The sequence below is a fragment of the Neolamprologus brichardi genome, chromosome 7 (genome assembly GCF_056152115.1).
Source record: "Neolamprologus brichardi isolate AB-2024 chromosome 7, ASM5615211v1, whole genome shotgun sequence".
Taxonomy (NCBI): domain Eukaryota; kingdom Metazoa; phylum Chordata; class Actinopteri; order Cichliformes; family Cichlidae; genus Neolamprologus; species Neolamprologus brichardi.
The window spans coordinates 69,509,887-69,527,631 of NC_142110.1; the positions used below are offsets into that span (position 1 = coordinate 69,509,887).

Consider the following 17,745-nt stretch of genomic DNA (forward strand, 5'->3'; position numbering starts at 1 on the left):
ACCCTCTACAATTCGCATACCGCCACAACAGGTCCACCGATGATGCCATAGCCCTGACACTACACACTGCCCTGTCACACCTGGAGAAGAGAGACGAGTATGTGAGGATGCTGTTTGTAGACTCAGCTCAGCATTCAACACCATCGTTCCCTCGAAGCTGGACAGGAAACTGCAGGATCTAGGACTGAGCAGCTCCCTCTGCAGCTGGAACCTTAACTTCCTGTCTGACAGACGCCAAGTGGTCAGACTGGGCAGCATCACCTCATCCCCCATCACACTGAACACTGGTGCTCCACAGGGGTGTGTACTGAGCCCTCTCCTGTACTCACTCTACACCTACGACTGCACGGCCACTAACAACTCCAACATCATTGTGAAGTTTGTGGACGACACTACAGTGGTGGGTCTTATCACCAAAGGTGATGCGACGGCCTACAGGGAGGTGGTCAGTGCCCTGACCCACTGGTGTCAAGACAACCATCTCACCCTCAACGTCGCAAAGACAAAGGAGTTGATAGTGGACTTCTGGAGGTGCAGAGAAGTACACGCCCCCATCACCATCAACGGAGCTGCTGTGGAGAGAGTGAGCAGCTTCCGCTTCCTTGGTGTACATCTGGCTGAGGATCTTACGTGGTCAGGACACACAAACAAAACAGTGAAGAAGGCGCAGCAGTGCCTCTTCTTCCTCAGGAGACTGAAAAGATTCAGCATGAGCCCCTGCATCCTCAGGACCTTCTATCGCTGTGCCATTGAGAGCATCCTCACTGGATGCATCACCACCTGGTACGGCAACAGCACCGCTTACAACCGCAAAGCTCTCCAGAGAGTAGTGCGGTGCTCTGAACGGATAATTGGAGGTGAGCTTCCCTCCCTCCAGGACATCTACAGGAAGCGGTGCCTGAGGAAAGCGGATCATCAAGGACTCCAGTCACCGCAGCCATAAACTGTTCAGACTGCTTCCATCAGGAAGGAGGTTCTGCAGCATCCGGTCCTGTACCAGCAGACTGAGAGAAGCTTTTTCCACCAGACCATCAGACTGCTGAACACTTCATAGACACCTCACCTCCACTACTGGAGCTTCAACATTATGCACTCCACACTGTATATAAATGCCACTTGTTTTGCACAATATCCAACTGCCAACCTCTGTATATTTTATTTTATTGTTTACTCTATTTAATTTTTAAAATATGTATAGACACACACACACGTAGATATTTATATTTAGTATACACATCCAGTAATGCACATACACTCTTATATTGTACATATATTTATTACTCTCAGATTTCTTATATTTTGCTTGTTCTTATGTTATTGTATTTTTGCACACCTCTGTTGCTTGTGAAGCTCGCACACAAGAATTTCACTCGCATGTACTGTACCAGAGTACCTGCACATGTGATGTGACAATAAAAGTAATTTGATTTGAAAGTTCATCTCACTTCCATCGGCCCAAAGATGTTTTTCAGACCTGTGCACGCTCCTTCAGATGTTTTCTGGTAAAATCTATTCTAGCTCTTCTTGAGTGTAACCAGTAGTTTGCATCTTGTTGTAAACTCTCTGTATTGATCGTAGACTTTCAAAGAGTTTCACCAACCTCCTCAAGAATCCTCTTGACTCAATTAGATGCTCTGATCCTAAATACAACACCTTGAATCAGTTTCAGGTTTTGTAACTGCTTAAACTTTCATTGAATAATGAGGGAATGGGCATTAGAGAGAGTCATCAGTTGTCAATCAGACTCTTACACCAGCCTTCATATATTAGCCTGTTGCCTCCTACTGTGGAGGTGAAGAAACAAATTCTGTTTCAGCAGTGACTGAGATAACATTGAATCACAAAGTTTCTCCTGTAAGAGGGTTTTTACTGAAAACTATTTGCAGTGTTAGCAAACCGACTGACTGCCGGAGTGTCTAAAGCTTACGTCTTTGTCTCCAGAATTGCTGCCTGGCTTGGCTGTTTGACCTGGTCACCGCTCTGTACTTTGAGATCTTCATGGTGGTGGTTATCTTCTTCAACATGGTGGTTCTAATGGTGGAGACTAATGATGAGAGTGAGGAGAAGTCACTTGTCCTGAACTGGATCCATCTCATCCTTCTGGCCATCTTCCTTGTTGAGTTTATCCTGAAGATCATTGCACTCAGACAGCATTACTTCAGAAATGTCTTGCACATTGTGGACTTTGTGGTTCTCACTTTGTCCATTATAGGTGAGTCCTACACACAGAAACAATCTTCTTTTCTTATCTGATCTCAGTTTGGTTAGTTACTGCAAATGTCTGCGGGCTGTAACAGGCAGTACAATGTTCCCTGTTTTTACTCTAAAGTCAGTCCGTGTCATCGTTTCTGCAGTTTAAAATGTCTTAAGTCTTTGCCCTCTTCCTGATTTCCTGATGTTTGTCACACTTACATGTTTCAGATCAAACAATGAAAATATTTGTCAACGATAACACATGTAAACACAAACTGAAGTTTCTAAATGAATGTGTTTATTATTAAGAGGAAAACCCCCAAATCCAAACCTAGCCTGTGTGGAAAACCTCCACTTATGGCATCAAAAGCAGAAGAAAGAGTGTGGAGTGTCTGTGTTATTTCCAAACTTCCATTGTTGTCTAAAGCATTGGAGAAGATGGTCCTCTCGCAGACGCAGGCCTCCTTGGATGCAAATAATATCAGCGATAAATTCCAGTCTAGCTTTAAACCACACCATAGCACCAAAACAGTGCTGCTGAGAGTCCTTAATGGCCTTCTTTTATTTGCCGACTCAGAGTGCTCTACGTTCTTAGTTTCATTGGACTTGACTTCTGCCTTTGATATGGTTGACCATAATATCCTCCTATTGAGGCTTGAGCATACAGTAGGCATAATGGGTAATGCCCTGAACTGGTTGAGATCGTATCTGTCGGACAGGTCTTACATACTTACTTGCTCTTCCTCTGTTGCTCCCCTCTAGTGCGGTGTGCCCCAGGGATCTGTGTTGGGCCCTATGTTGTTTTCATTGTATATGCTGCCCCTAGGCTCTATCTTAGAGAAGTATAATATCTCCTATCACTTTTATGCTGATGATATTCAAATTTACTTTCGGCTCTCTGGTGATGTTTGGTCATCAGTACACTGTCTGCTAGAGTGTTTGAGAGAGGTCAAAGATTGGCTCTCTGATAACTCTCTTATATTGAACAAGAAGAAAACAGAAATCGTGCTGTTCGACAACCATATTTCACAGGGCCAATTTGCTGATACTCTTGGACCCCTTGGCACCTTTCTTTCTGGCACTGTTAACAACTTAGGTGTCCTCTTTAACTGCTAAGTTTGACAAACAAGTATCCTCGGCAATGGTCCCTCTAAGCTGCACGCATGGGCAATTGCGCACTGCTGGCACGATCTCTGCGCACAAAAAAAAATCTAACCTGAATTGAAATTAAATTAAAACTCAATCCTGTTCTGCAGTGTGAGTCAGTGACTGGCTGCTCCTGTATGGGATCAGAACGATGCCACCTTATCCCAAAGTCCAGCCAATGATGCGATTCACATTCGTATATATGCAGCTTATCAACGTCGCCGACAGGCTATGACAGCGTCCTTATGTGCCGACACCGGTGTTTTAGCAAAGCGGCTGATGTGGAGTGAAGTTAATGACAACGTGAACAACCATTGGAGATGTGAGCAGGACAGACAAACAACTGACGGACAAAGTGTGGACTTTATACCAGTTTTTAAATTGTGTTGATCGTAAAACCAGAGTTATGATAAAATATCTGCAATGTTTGTTTTTCTTCCTGAATACTGTCATTGTTTATATTTACTGCGGGAAGAAACGGTAAAAACAGCGTTTTATAAGGAAAACGCTCGAAAGCCTGTGAGCAAAAACAACACCAACCCCCACCCTTTCCTATTGGTGGAAAAATGTACTATGTCGACCAATCAAAAAATGATATGGCGACATGGCATTTAGTTGTTTAGGAAGAGGAGGAAGTTTTAGGAGAGACGGCAAGAGAGAGAGAGACAGCAGAAAAAAAGAGAGAGCGAGTTTTGAGATGTGAGAGATTTGTGACGTTTAGCGTGTTTGGAGTGTGTAGTTAGTGTGTAGTTAGTGTGTAGTTAGTGTGTTGTCGTGTGTTGTCGTGTGTTGTCGTGTGTTGCGACGTTTAGCACAAATCTTGTGTAGTTAATGTGTAGTCAGTGTGTAGTTAGTGTGTAGTTAGAGTGTAGTTAGAGTGTAGTGAGTGTGTAGTTAGTGTGTAGTCAGAGTGTAGTCAGAGTGTAGTCAGTGTGTAGTTAGTGTGTAGTTAGAGTGTAGTGAGTGTGTAGTGAGTGTGTAGTTAGTGTGTAGTTAGTGTGTAGTTAGTGTGTAGTTAGTGTGTAGTTAGAGTGTAGTGAGTGTGTAGTCAGTGTGTAGTTAGAGTGTAGTGAGTGTGTAGTGAGTGTGTAGTTAGAGTGTAATTAGAGTGTAGTGAGTGTGTAGTTAGTGTGTAGTTAGTGTGTAGTTAGAGTGTAGTGAGTGTGTAGTGAGTGTGTAGTTAGTGTGTAGTTAGAGTGTAATTAGAGTGTAGTGAGTGTGTAGTTAGTGTGTAGTTAGAGTGTAGTGAGTGTGTAGTGAGTGTGTAGTTAGTGTGTAGTTAGAGTGTAGTGAGTGTGTAGTTAGTGTGTAGTTAGAGTGTAGTTAGAGTGTAGTGAGTGTGTAGTGAGTGTGTAGTTAGTGTGTAGTTAGTGTGTAGTTAGAGTGTAGTGAGTGTGTAGTCAGTGTGTAGTTAGAGTGTAGTGAGTGTGTAGTTAGTGTGTAGTTAGAGTGTAATTAGAGTGTAGTGAGTGTGTAGTTAGTGTGTAGTTAGAGTGTAGTGAGTGTGTAGTGAGTGTGTAGTTAGTGTGTAGTTAGAGTGTAGTGAGTGTGTAGTTAGTGTGTAGTTAGAGTGTAGTTAGAGTGTAGTGAGTGTGTAGTGAGTGTGTAGTTAGTGTGTAGTTAGAGTGTAGTTAGAGTGTAGTGAGTGTGTAGTTAGAGTGTAGTTAGAGTGTAGTGAGTGTGTAGTTAGTGTGTAGTTAGTGTGTAGTTAGTGTGTAGTTTGAGTGTGTAGTTAGTGTGTAGTTAGTGTGTAGTGAGTGTGTAGTTAGAGTGTAGTGAGTGTGTAGTTAGTGTGTAGTTAGAGTGTAGTTAGAGTGTAGTGAGTGTGTAGTTAGTGTGTAGTTAGAGTGTAGTGAGTGTGTAGTGAGTGTGTAGTTAGTGTGTAGTTAGAGTGTAGTTAGAGTGTAGTGAGTGTGTAGTTAGTGTGTAGTTAGAGTGTAGTCAGTGTGTAGTCAGTGTGTAGTTAGAGTGTAGTTAGAGTGTAGTTAGTGTGTAGTTAGTGTGTAGTGAGTGTGTAGTTAGTGTGTAGTTAGAGTGTAGTGAGTGTGTAGTGAGTGTGTAGTTAGTGTGTAGTTAGAGTGTAGTGAGTGTGTAGTTAGTGTGTAGTTAGAGTGTAGTGAGTGTGTAGTTAGTGTGTAGTTAGAGTGTAGTTAGTGTGTAGTTAGTGTGTAGTTAGAGTGTAGTGAGTGTGTAGTTAGTGTGTAGTGAGTGTGTAGTTAGTGTGTAGTTAGAGTGTAGTGAGTGTGTAGTGAGTGTGTAGTTAGTGTGTAGTTAGAGTGTAGTGAGTGTGTAGTTAGTGTGTAGTTAGAGTGTAGTGAGTGTGTAGTTAGTGTGTAGTTAGTGTGTAGTGAGTGTGTAGTTAGAGTGTAGTTAGTGTGTAGTTAGAGTGTAGTGAGTGTGTAGTCAGTGTGTAGTTAGAGTGTAGTGAGTGTGTAGTTAGTGTGTAGTTAGAGTGTAGTGAGTGTGTAGTTAGTGTGTAGTTAGAGTGTAGTTAGAGTGTAGTGAGTGTGTAGTTAGTGTGTAGTTAGAGTGTAGTTAGTGTGTAGTTAGTGTGTAGTGAGTGTGTAGTTAGAGTGTAGTTAGTGTGTAGTTAGAGTGTAGTTAGAGTGTAGTTAGTGTGTAGTTAGAGTGTAGTTAGAGTGTAGTGAGTGTGTAGTCAGTGTGTAGTTAGAGTGTAGTGAGTGTGTAGTTAGTGTGTAGTTAGAGTGTAATTAGAGTGTAGTGAGTGTGTAGTTAGTGTGTAGTTAGAGTGTAGTGAGTGTGTAGTTAGTGTGTAGTTAGAGTGTAGTGAGTGTGTAGTTAGTGTGTAGTTAGAGTGTAGTGAGTGTGTAGTGAGTGTGTAGTTAGTGTGTAGTTAGTGTGTAGTTAGAGTGTAGTGAGTGTGTAGTTAGAGTGTAGTTAGTGTGTAGTTAGTGTGTAGTTAGAGTGTAGTGAGTGTGTAGTTAGTGTGTAGTTAGTGTGTAGTGAGTGTGTAGTTAGAGTGTAGTTAGTGTGTAGTTAGAGTGTAGTTAGAGTGTAGTGAGTGTGTAGTTAGAGTGTAGTTAGAGTGTAGTGAGTGTGTAGTTAGTGTGTAGTTAGAGTGTAGTTAGAGTGTAGTGAGTGTGTAGTTAGAGTGTAGTTAGTGTGTAGTTAGTGTGTAGTTAGTGTGTAGTTAGTGTGTAGTTAGAGTGTAGTTAGAGTGTAGTGAGTGTGTAGTTAGTGTGTAGTTAGAGTGTAGTGAGTGTGTAGTTAGTGTGTAGTTAGAGTGTAGTGAGTGTGTAGTTAGTGTGTAGTTAGTGTGTAGTTAGAGTGTAGTTAGAGTGTAGTGAGTGTGTAGTTAGTGTGTAGTCAGTGTGTAGTCAGTGTGTAGTTAGTGTGTAGTTAGTGTGTAGTGTAGTCAATAGTGTTGTTGTGTGTCAGAACAATGAGGCGACTGCTGAGTGTTACAGGTGTTACAGCAGTGACACATCTGCTGCTGTCAGGCCTGCAGGTATCAGGCTGTTGTTCTCCTTCATCTCACAGTGACACAAATTATTCTTTGGAGTGACACAAATAATTTGTGTGGCATCAGATTTGATGCAGAACAGCTGATTGTTCTGGAAATAGTTTGAAATGTTTATTTAAAAAAACGCCTTGGCTGCATTTTTAGGTAAACAGCTGTTTGCATAACTCAGTAACTTTTTTGAAGAAGTAACTATATCATTAACTGCCCAACATTGGTCATTATTTACTGTATTTGGCAGACAGAGTTACAGACTCTCTCCCAGACCACAGACTCATAATACATTTCAGAGCTTTATAAAAAAAAAAAAGAAAAAGAAAGTTGTGTTTTCAAAATTGGAGTTCAAGTTATTTTTACTTCCAATAGTGTTAACATGCTACAAAACCAAATTTCATAGTAAGTGGGCTAAAGCAGTTAATTAAAAGTAGTCAAACATAAATGTAAATGCTGTAATTTGATTACTTTAATAAACATGTAACTTGGATGGATTTGATGCTGGCGTGACCACAGTGCACACGTCTGCTGTTGCTCACAGTGGTCCAAGCTCAGGGAGTTTGTGTGTTCGCTCAGACACATGAAACATTAGAGGGAACATTGATCCTTGGTAGTTAAATCTAGTTTTTACCAACTGCGCCAAATATCCAAGGCCAAGCACTACATAGGGCCTTGAGAAACTTACCCATGCATTTCTGACCTCTAGATTAGACTACTGTAATTCCCTTTACTTTGGTCTCCACTCTGCCCTTCTTCATAGATTGCAGCTTGTCCAGAATGCTGCGGCACACCTTTTGACTGGAACCAGAAGGTTTGCCTCTATTACCCCGGTCCTCGCTGACCTGCATTGGCTCCCTGTCAAATACCATATTGGGTTCAAAATTCTCTTGCTCACCTTTCAAATCATAAACAATACTGCGCCGTGCTACCTCACTGAAGTCCTTAATCCGTATATCCCCAGGAGAGCCCTAAGATCATCAGGACAATTAGTCTTGGTGCAGCCTAGATCCCAGCTAAAGACCAGAGGTGACCGTGCTTTTGCCCTGGCAGGCCCTAGCTTCTGGAACAATCTTCCTGCTGCCATTCACGCCTCTGATTCCATCCATTCATTTAAATCACAGTTAAAAACTTAGCTGTTTGACCGAGCGTTTTCGGTTAGTTAGTGCACATTCCCTATATTTTATCCAGCTGATCTTTATCTTCTATTGATGTACCACTGTATGTATACCCCACTTTTTTTTTTCTTTTTATGAAGCACTTCGGTGTACCTTTGGTCTTAAATGTGCTATACAAATAGTTGTTGTTGTTGTTGCAGGTCTCTTCTTAGCTGACATCTTGGAAAAATATTTCGGCAGTCCCTTTCTCTTTTCTGTTATGCGATTGGGTCGTTTGTTCACCTTATGTGGAGCATTCCATCACATTCGGTTTGCCAGAAGGATCTGGATGCTGATTATGGGCTTTGTGATGTCACTTCCTGCCCTTTTCAACATCGGCCTGCTCTTCTTCCTAATTGTGTTCACGTTCTCCATCATTGGGATGTTTAACTTTGCCTACGTGAAGAATGAGATGATGATCGATGACATGTTTAACTTCAAGACATTTGGAAACAGCATCATCAGCATGACTATGATCACCACGTCCTCGGGGTGGCATGACCTGTTGAGTCCCATCATGAACACGCCTCCAGACTGCGACCTGCGATTACCTGAGCCTGGTAACTGCGCCAACCCGACGGTGGGGATTGTTTTCTTCAGCTCCTACATCCTCCTCTTCTGCCTGCTGGTGATCCACCTGTTCGTCGTTGTCATCCTGGAGCTCTTCAACACAACGAGCCCTGAGGACGCTGAGATGCTGAGTGATGATCACCTCCAGATGTTTTATGAAACCTGGAGGAAATTTGACCCCAGTGGCTCGCAGGTCATACAGTACAGGTGAGACTGAGCTCGGTGAAGGTTTCTAACCTTAACACTAATCAAAAATGGTTCTGCACTATAATGGACTCCACTGTAATAGTCTAATAGTCTCTAATGGACTTTAATATTCTCTAATGTGTTCCTCAGTGAGCTGGCAGACTTCTGTGATGGCCTCCAGGATCCTTTGAGGATTCCCAAACCAAACACCATAAAACTGACTCACTTGAATCTGCCTCTGTTTCCTGGAGACCAGATCAGCTGTTTGGATGTTCTGCGCACAATTACTACACAGGTAAGGTCACCTGGGATGGGCTGCCAACACTTTGACATGTTTCTTAAACTCTGTTTCCTTAAACTAAAACCACTCTAAAGTCGTCTCCTTAAATGTTTACTGAAGAATTTTAGGTTTCCTTTTTATTTTCATCTTGTTAATCAACCAAAGACCCAGACATTCATTTGAAAGCCTGATGCTTAGCCTCGTCCAACCTTAGCTGTCATCCATCCATCCATCTTCATCCGCTTTATCCGAGGCCGGGTCGCGGGGGCAGCAGCCTAAGCAAAGAGGCCCAGACCTCCCTCTCCCCAGCCACCTCCTCCAGCTTATCCGGGGGAACACCAAGGCGTTCCCAGGCCAGCCGAGAGATATAATCTCTCCAGCGTGTCCTGGGTCTGCCCCGGGGCCTCCTCCCGGTGGGACATGCCTGGAACACCTCACCCAGGAGGCATCCTTGTCAGATGCCCGAACCACCTCAGCTGGCTCCTTTCGACGTGGAGCAGCAGCGGCTCTACTCTGAGCCCCTCCCGGATGGCCGAACTTCTCACCCTATCTCTAAGGGAGAGGCCAGCCACCCTTCGGAGGAAGCTCATTTCCGCCGCTTGTATCCGCGATCTTGTTCTTTCGGTCACTACCCCAGTTGTGAAACTGAGAAACCAGTCTTACTTGTTATCATCTATCGTCCACCTGGGCCTTACACAGAGTTTCTCTCAGTTTATCTGATTTAGTTCTGAGCTCAGATAAAATAATTATTGTGGGTGATTTTAACATCCATGTAGATGCTAAAAATGACAGCCTCAACATGGCATTTAATCTGTTATTAGACTCAATTGGCTTCTCTCAAACTGTAAAAGAACCCACCCACCACTTTAATCACACTCTAGATCTTGTTTTAAGTGGGAAGAAAACCTCCTGGCCCAAACAGGCTGAGGGAGGTGTAGCTATGTGTTGCTACCAGGTAGGCATGACTAGAGATACGCTGAGGAAAAGAGTCAGAGATTATATGCCTACTGAAGGATATACCCTGGTCAAAAAACAACACCAAGATTCCTCACAGCATTACTGGTGGCAAAAGCATTGCCCTCCAGAGTAAGAATCTGCTGGTAATCTGCTTAGATACCATGGTACAATACCCTCAGTTTAATCTGAATTTAGAAGCAGAAAATTAGCGGTCATCCAGGTCTGATGAAGACCCTTGAGAGGTTGGTTCTAAACCATCTGCGGCCCATGGTGAGGTCTTCATTGGATCTGCAGTTTGCTTACCAGCCTGGCATCGGGGAGATAGGACGCCATCATCTACCTCCTGCACAGGGCACTGACTCACCTTGAGAAGCCTGGAAGCACTGTGAGGATCATGTTCCTTAATATCTCCAGTGCTTTTAACACCATCCAGCCACAACTTCTGAGGTACAAGCTGGAGCTATCAGGAGTGGACCACCACATGTCCCAGTGGATACTGGACTACCTCACAGAGCGCCCACAGTATGTGAGGTCACAGGGCTGTGTCTCTGATACACTGGTCTGCAGTACGGGGGCCCCACAGGGAACTGTGCTGGCACCGTTCCTCTTCACCCTCTACACTGAAGACTTCTCCATCAACTCCCCACGCTGCCACCTACAGAAGTTCTCTGACGACTCTGCCATAGTCGGCCTCATCACAGGTGAGGACGACTCAGAGTACAGACAGTGGACTCCGGACTTTGTGGACTGGTGTCAGCAGAACCACCTGCTGATCAACGCCGGGAAAACCAAGGAGTTGGTGGTGGACTTCCGGAGACGCAGACCCACCAGGGTGACACTGGTGAACATCCATTGGGATAGTGGACTCCCACCTGGTGGGAGGTATGGGGTGTCTGGCCCATTGTGGATAGGTACCTAGGTGTTCACCTGAATAATAAACTGGACTGATGCTCTTTACAGGAAGGGTCAGAGCAGACTCTACCTGCTGAGGTCATGTGGAGTCCAGGGAGCGCTTTTAAAGACCTTCTATGACTCTGTGGTGGCGTCCGTCATTTTTACAGTGTTGTATGTTGGAGCAGCAGTTTATCGGCAGCTGAGAGGAAGAGGTTGGATAAACTCATCAGGAAGGCCAGCTCTGTTCTGGGATGCACCCTGGACCCAGTGCAGGTGGTGGGAGACAGAAGGACTCTGGCCAAAATAACATCTCTGATGGACAGAGTCTCCCACCCCATGCATGTAGATGTTGCTGCAGAGCTGCTTCAGTGACAGACTGCTGCATCCTCGATGCATGAAGGAGCGTTTCCACAGGTCCTTCCTCCCTGCAGCTGTCAGACCCAGCCAGGCCTGTTTTCTATGAGCCTGGGCCACATAAACCAAACCACAATCGAGCCAGATATGGCATGCCATCGCATAAACAGTGCCATCTATGCCAAGCCTGGCCCATATCTGGATGACATACGTCTTATCATGCCAGAAGTCAGCCAGCAGTGCCGGCTTGATGCCAGATCCGGGCCAGACCTGCTTGCTATGTGGGAGGAGGATCACACTCCTCAGCCTCCCTGGGAAAGTCTATGCGAGGGTGCTGGAAAGGAGAGTTCGTCCGCTAGTCGAACCTCGGATACAGGAGGAACAATGTGGTTTTCGGCCTGGTTGCGGAACACTGGACCAGCTCTTCATCCTCTTGAGGATACTTGAGGGTGCATGGGAGTTTGCCCAACCAGTCTACATGTGTTTTGTGGACTTGGAGAAGGCATTCGACCGTGTCCCTCGGGGTGTCCTGTGGGAGGTGTTGCTGGAGGATGGGGTGTCTGGCCCATTGCTATGGGCCATTTGATCCCTATACAACCGTTGCAAGAGCTTGGTTCGCATTGCCGGCAATAAGTCGGGCTCGTTCCCGGTGGGTAAAGGGCTCCGCCAGGGCTGCCCTTTGTCACCGGTTCTGTTCATAATTTTTATGGACAGGATTTCTAGGCGCAGCCAAGTGGCGGAGGGCTTTCGCTTTGGTGGTCTCAGAATCTCATTTCTGCTTTTCACGGATGATGTGGTTCTGTTGGCTTCATCGAGTGATGGCCTCCAGCTCGCACTGGAACGGGAATGAGGATCAGCACCTCCAAATCTGAGGCCATGGTTCTCAGCCGGAAAAGGGTGGAGTGCCCACTCCGGGTCGGGGATGAGTTCCTGCCCCAAGTGGAGGAGTTAAAGTATCTCGGGGTCTTGGTCGCGAGTGATGGGAGAAGGGAGCCGGAGATGGAAAGACGGATTGGTGCTGCAGCTGCAGTGATGCGGACGCTGCACCGGTCCGTCGTGGTGAAGAGAGAGCTGAGCGTAAAAGCGAAGCTCTTAATTTGCCGGTTGATCTACGTCACTCATGCTCATTGATCAACAGCCACTGATCAATGAGTACCTTTCACAGAGTGCTTGGAAAAGGCTGCAATTGCACCTAAAGGCCAGTGGCCACTCTTTCAGTGATGAGGATGTACACATCCTGGACTTTCCTTTTTAATAAATACATTTTTCATTCAATACAGAAAAAAGGCCTTCTTAACCTCACCTAAGGACAAAAAAGGAATCATACTTATGGTGGCCCAGGTGGCCTGTTGATAAACTATAACTATTGCTTGTATTATTCTTATTGTGATTTTTGATGTTGTTGTGTTTGCAGGACACCCCAGGACATGAACCAGCAGAGGTGGATGCCCTCAAAGCCAAACTGGATGAAATAGTCAGGATTCACAGCCAGGTTCTATTCTATTCTATTCTATTCTATTCTATTCTATTCTATTCTATATATTAGTGAACTTTAAAAACACATCATTGCAACGGATTTTTTGCAACAGGTTAATGAGAGAAAATAAATTAAAAGTCAGAGCTTCAGGTTTGATTTTATTCAGCATGAAAAAAATAGTTGTCTCAAACTTTTCAGCTGGAATATTGAAACTCTTCAGTGATTATTCTTTGGATTATTTACATTTACGCATTTTAATACTTTTTAAATTGTTTTTAAGAATACTTTTAGACACGCCTTTTCACGTATTTGCTGTTTCCGAAAACCTAGGCCACATCCTTCGGAGGACCCGGCCTTTGTGGGCTACGTGGGCTTGGTCCTCACGAGGCCAGTAAGCTGGAAATGAGCGGCTGTGAAATTGGACAGTCTAGCCTTCTTGATTTGTTCCCGCCCTTACTTCCGCATATTTCTGGTCGCTAGCACCACAGCGTGAAAACGTTACAAAAATGGGCCCAAAAATGGGCCCAAAAATGTTGCTCTTTTTCCGGGCACTTACTAGAAAGAAAAAAAAAACTCTATGCAAATGCCCAAAGACCTTCAACAAAACCGCTATAAAAATTTAACTTTTGCTCCACCAGATTTTCAGAACCTACCATAAAAATAAGGGACTGTCCTTTTTTGTAAGAAATCTTATAAATCCAGCAGGGGATTGAATAATTATAGCCCCACTGTATTTTAGATGGTTGCTGGGTCTCAGTGAAGCTTAAGGAACACACTTGCAGAGAGGTCACAGACACATAAGTTAACCACTAATTTTTTAAAGTCAATCAGGCCAATTTAATCTTTAAATAACTAAGGACACTGTGCCAAAACTAACTAGGTCAATAAAACTACATGAAGCAGAGATTCTAACAGGTGAGTCCTGTTTTCCTCAGGTGTCACGTGAATCAACCACCTCGCCAGCACAGGAGGAGACAGACATGATCCAGAAACATGTGCACGGTGGAGATGCTGAGCGAATCATAGTCCAGACTGTGGGCAGAGACTTACAGTGAGATGAGAAACTACTTCTACCTCCTTCCTTCGTTCTCCTGTTAGTGAACTCGACTCTTCTTCTGCGAGGACTCAGTGACACCAGATCAGAGCAAAATGTGTAGGAAAAATGTGCAAGCGTGCTTCTTCTCATTCTCGATGATGCCAAAGATTTTTCCCTTCTGACAGTTCGGTTTGTGTGGGGGCAATTACCTGAGACCCACATAAACACCAGTTATTTTACTAACACTTATTAACCCTTATTATGAGTTATTATTGTGACAAGAATAAAACCAGTTCTGCGTATACAAACAAATATTATGTTAAACTACAACAGCAAAGCTACCCAAGAGAGGAGAAGAAGGAGCTGAAGCTGATTTTATTACATTACGAACTTTGATTATGTGATTTATAGTGAAATAAAAAATATTTCCATCCATCAGTCCATACTCTACCGCGCGTCCTCCCCACCCAAACCTCAGCCGAGAACATTTCTGAAACCTGAGAGCACTGCGTCAGGTTTCTGGACTTGCTGAAGCCCGTGCTCCAGCTCGGTTTGCCTGGTTTTAAACAAAACTTTTATTCTTCGGGACTTTTTCAGTTCCTGTGATCTGGATTTTCTGTGACTGAGACGTGTCTCAATGAGTCCAATGCTATATCTGAACTTTTACCAGTCGATTGTTGCTATTTTAACTCACCATGAACGTCGGGCAGAGGTGGAGGCACAGGTGGAGGCAGAGGTGGAGGCACAGGATTACAAATGGAAGCAGTGCTCTTATTAAATTCTTTTGGCAACAGAGAAAGACTGGACTCAGAGTGGTCAAGCTCCAAAAATGATCTTTATTTTACATTTGGAGACCTGTCACACGAACACACACAGGTCTGAATTCTTTGCCAGCTAAATCCGTATATATATTTCTGCACTGCATCACACCGACACACAGTTTACTTAGTTCTGCTTTTTCTGTCTGGTTTATTAATACGTCAGTGCAGCTCTGCACTGAAACTTCCTGTTCTCTGCAAAAGCATGCAGCTTCCTGTCAGTACTCTGTGACATTGTGCTCAAACTGGCGTTCTCCTAGTCTGGCCTCTATAAAACAATATAAACAGAAAATAAGAATATATATTTATATCGTAACACTTTCTACAGCCTTCGTTCTCCAGCTCTGAACTTACCTCGTTTCAGGTGAGTCGCACAAACCCGGTTTTCTGCGCTGTCATCTATCGCCCCCCTATATACACTAAGAACTTCATAAATGATGTTTCTGAGTTTTTTAGCTGGGATTATGCCCAACTACGATAGTGTTCTTATTATTGGAGATTTTAATATGCATGTATGTTGTCCTGATAAGCCACTGGTAAAGGACTTTTTAAGCCTTATTGACTCTTTGGTACAGTCCGTGCCTGGCCCTACACATGAGCACGGACACACACTGACCTTGTCCTGTCATATGGTCTGCCTGTCACTGACTTGGAGATTTGTGACTGTGCACTCTCAGATCATATGCCTGTGTTATTCAACATTGGTTTGACACATACTGCAGTTAAATCTGGCGCTCCTGCTCGGCGCTGTCAGGTTATTAACCCCTCCACTGCCATGCAGTTTTCTGCTGCTTTTAATCAGCTCTGTGGCCCTTCTGACTTTGTCTCCTCTGACACAGAAGAGCTAAATTCCTGGTTTTATTCTTGCTGTCAAACAATCATGGACTCTGTGGCTCCTTTAAAAACCAGGCAGCCTAAGGCTAAACCTGAGCCTTGGTTTAATGAGAGCAGTCGTGCTGTTAAGAGGGACTGTCGTCGAGCAGAACGGAGGTGGAAAAAGGATAAACTGCATGTATCATTTCAAATTCTCAAAGACTGCTGGCATCGCTACCAGAACACTGTTAAAGAGGCAAAAAGGGAATATTTTGCAAATATTATTTCTTCCAACTGTCATAACCCACGTGTGTTATTTAGGACCATTGACACTGTTCTTAATACTCCACTGAATGTCTGTTTGGAGTTTCGCCTGATATTTGCAATGATTTTTTTTCTTGAAAAGGTCACAGCTCCTGACCCCTCTGTCTCTGACCCTCACACTGCTGTTTTTACTCAGTTTGAGCTTGTGACATTCTCCACTTTAGAGGATGTGGTCCACCATATTAAGCCCGCAGGTTCCCCTCGGGATCTTTTCCCTCCACAAAGACATTTTTCCTAGTATAGGGCAGTATGTCCATGACATTATTAACAGCAGTCTGTCTTCTGGTATGGTTCCTGCAAATTTCAAACATGCAGTAGTGCAGCCACTGCTTCAGAAACCTGGCTTGATGACAAGGTACTAGCTAATTATAGGCCTATTTCCAAGCTGCCTTTACTTCCCAACGTTTTAGAGAAAATTGTTTTTTGTCAACTGAAGTATTTTCTAGATGAAAACAGCATCCATCCTTAGAAGGCATGGGATCTCTTTTCATTGTTACGCTGATGACTGCCAAATTTATTTGCCACTAAAGCAGGATGGCCTCTCCATTAAACCTCTCTTGGCATTTCTAGATAACAGTAAAACCTGGTTGGCCTTAAACTTATTATTATTATTATATTAAACAATAATATTTTAAACCTGTTATTACTGACAGCCAAATTAGAGCAGTGAAGTCCATTTTTTATCATGTAAGGCAACTGGCAGGAGGGAAATCCTTTCTTTCTGGGCAGCACACTGATCCATGCTTTTGTTTTATCCTGTCTGGACGACTGTAACTCCCTTTATGTGAGGCTCAGGCAGTCGTTGCTCTCACATCTGCAGCTGTTTCAAAATGCCGCTGCATAAAATGCATCGTCACATAATCACCAGTTAACAATATGCACCTGAGGCTACAGTCTATCCTGTTGATTAGCACACACATGTGATCTTTTGTTCACGTTCTGACTTGCTGACTTTAGGATTTTAAGTTGTTTAAGTTAAAACTTCAAAATAACTGCCTGTGGGGATTTCCAAATGGACTTTAGTTCAACTAATGTGTTTCTCAAAACGTTCAAATGTTTAATTTCTTTCTCAGAATTTTATTGTCTTTGTCCTTCAAACGCTCCTCAGTCACAGAACATATGGCATATGTACTTTTCTGGTCCCAATGTGCTCATGTGGCATGTCTTCATGTAGTCTACTAACACAACTCACCTTCAGGAAGTATCCAATCCAATTATATGAATAACACCTACATAGCAGACTGCATGATTATTCGATTGATTGGTTATTCTTCATGTAACTGTTGCTTTTTTGTGTCTGTTGTGAACCATCATCTTATATAATAATGTTAATAAAGGTATATATCAAAATATTCTAATATACTAGTTATTAAAACATTTGTATTGCTCTACATTTACATGTATTTTTAAAAAAATGTTTGTAAACACAAGTGTAACTCACAATAAACACATGCATATGAAAACACGTGCTTTGGATTTTATCTGAACTGCCTGCCCCGCTCTGTGGGCTCCAAGCCTCGACTGACTGCTGAAAGTGTCAGGATGGGAAACGCATGGAGAGCAGCAGCTCAGGTTTGTTTAGTTCAAACTAAAGCTTAGTAGATTTATTCTGGATTTCCTGTTATGGCAGCTGCCATGTACTATAACAAGTATTCTGTGAGTATTGGACAGTCAGCTTATTCAGAGAAAGTGCAGCAAGTGTTAAATGTGAAAGTTCATGAGGGCACGATAAGAAAAAGACTGAACAAGTATGGTATCTTCTCTCTAAAAGAACACGACTTAGGTTTGCAAAGCTGCACCTGACAAATCCCAAGACCTCTGGTACAACAAAACAGCCTTACGAGACCTGGAATTCCCGTTTCTACAGACGCTGGATAACACAGTGAAAGGGAGACTGCTCATAAATTATGGGCAGCTACTTTAATAGGCCACAAATGTACTGCGCCTGAGATGGCAGCAAGCTAGTGGAAGTTTGCTACCAGAAACAGTGTTTTGGAAAGTAGAAGCATGCAGCACACAAGCATGCAGCACACAAGCATGCAGCACACAAGCATGCAGCACACAAGCA

General features: G+C 43.6%; 1 protein-coding gene across 1 annotated transcript in view; it reads left to right on the forward strand.

Moving 5' to 3' along the window:
- Positions 1-17,140, forward strand: part of LOC102781335 (sodium channel protein type 4 subunit alpha B-like) — a 54,604-nt gene extending 37,464 nt beyond the window's left edge. The window contains exons 27-31 of the mRNA XM_087844306.1: positions 1,942-2,212; positions 8,130-8,745; positions 8,875-9,019; positions 12,624-12,701; positions 13,622-17,140. Of these exons, the coding sequence (XP_087700432.1) occupies positions 1,942-2,212; positions 8,130-8,745; positions 8,875-9,019; positions 12,624-12,701; positions 13,622-13,741 (1,230 nt within the window). The 3' untranslated portion in view covers positions 13,742-17,140. The remainder of the gene's footprint in view (positions 1-1,941; positions 2,213-8,129; positions 8,746-8,874; positions 9,020-12,623; positions 12,702-13,621) is intronic.
- The last annotated feature ends 605 nt before the right edge of the window (positions 17,141-17,745 follow it).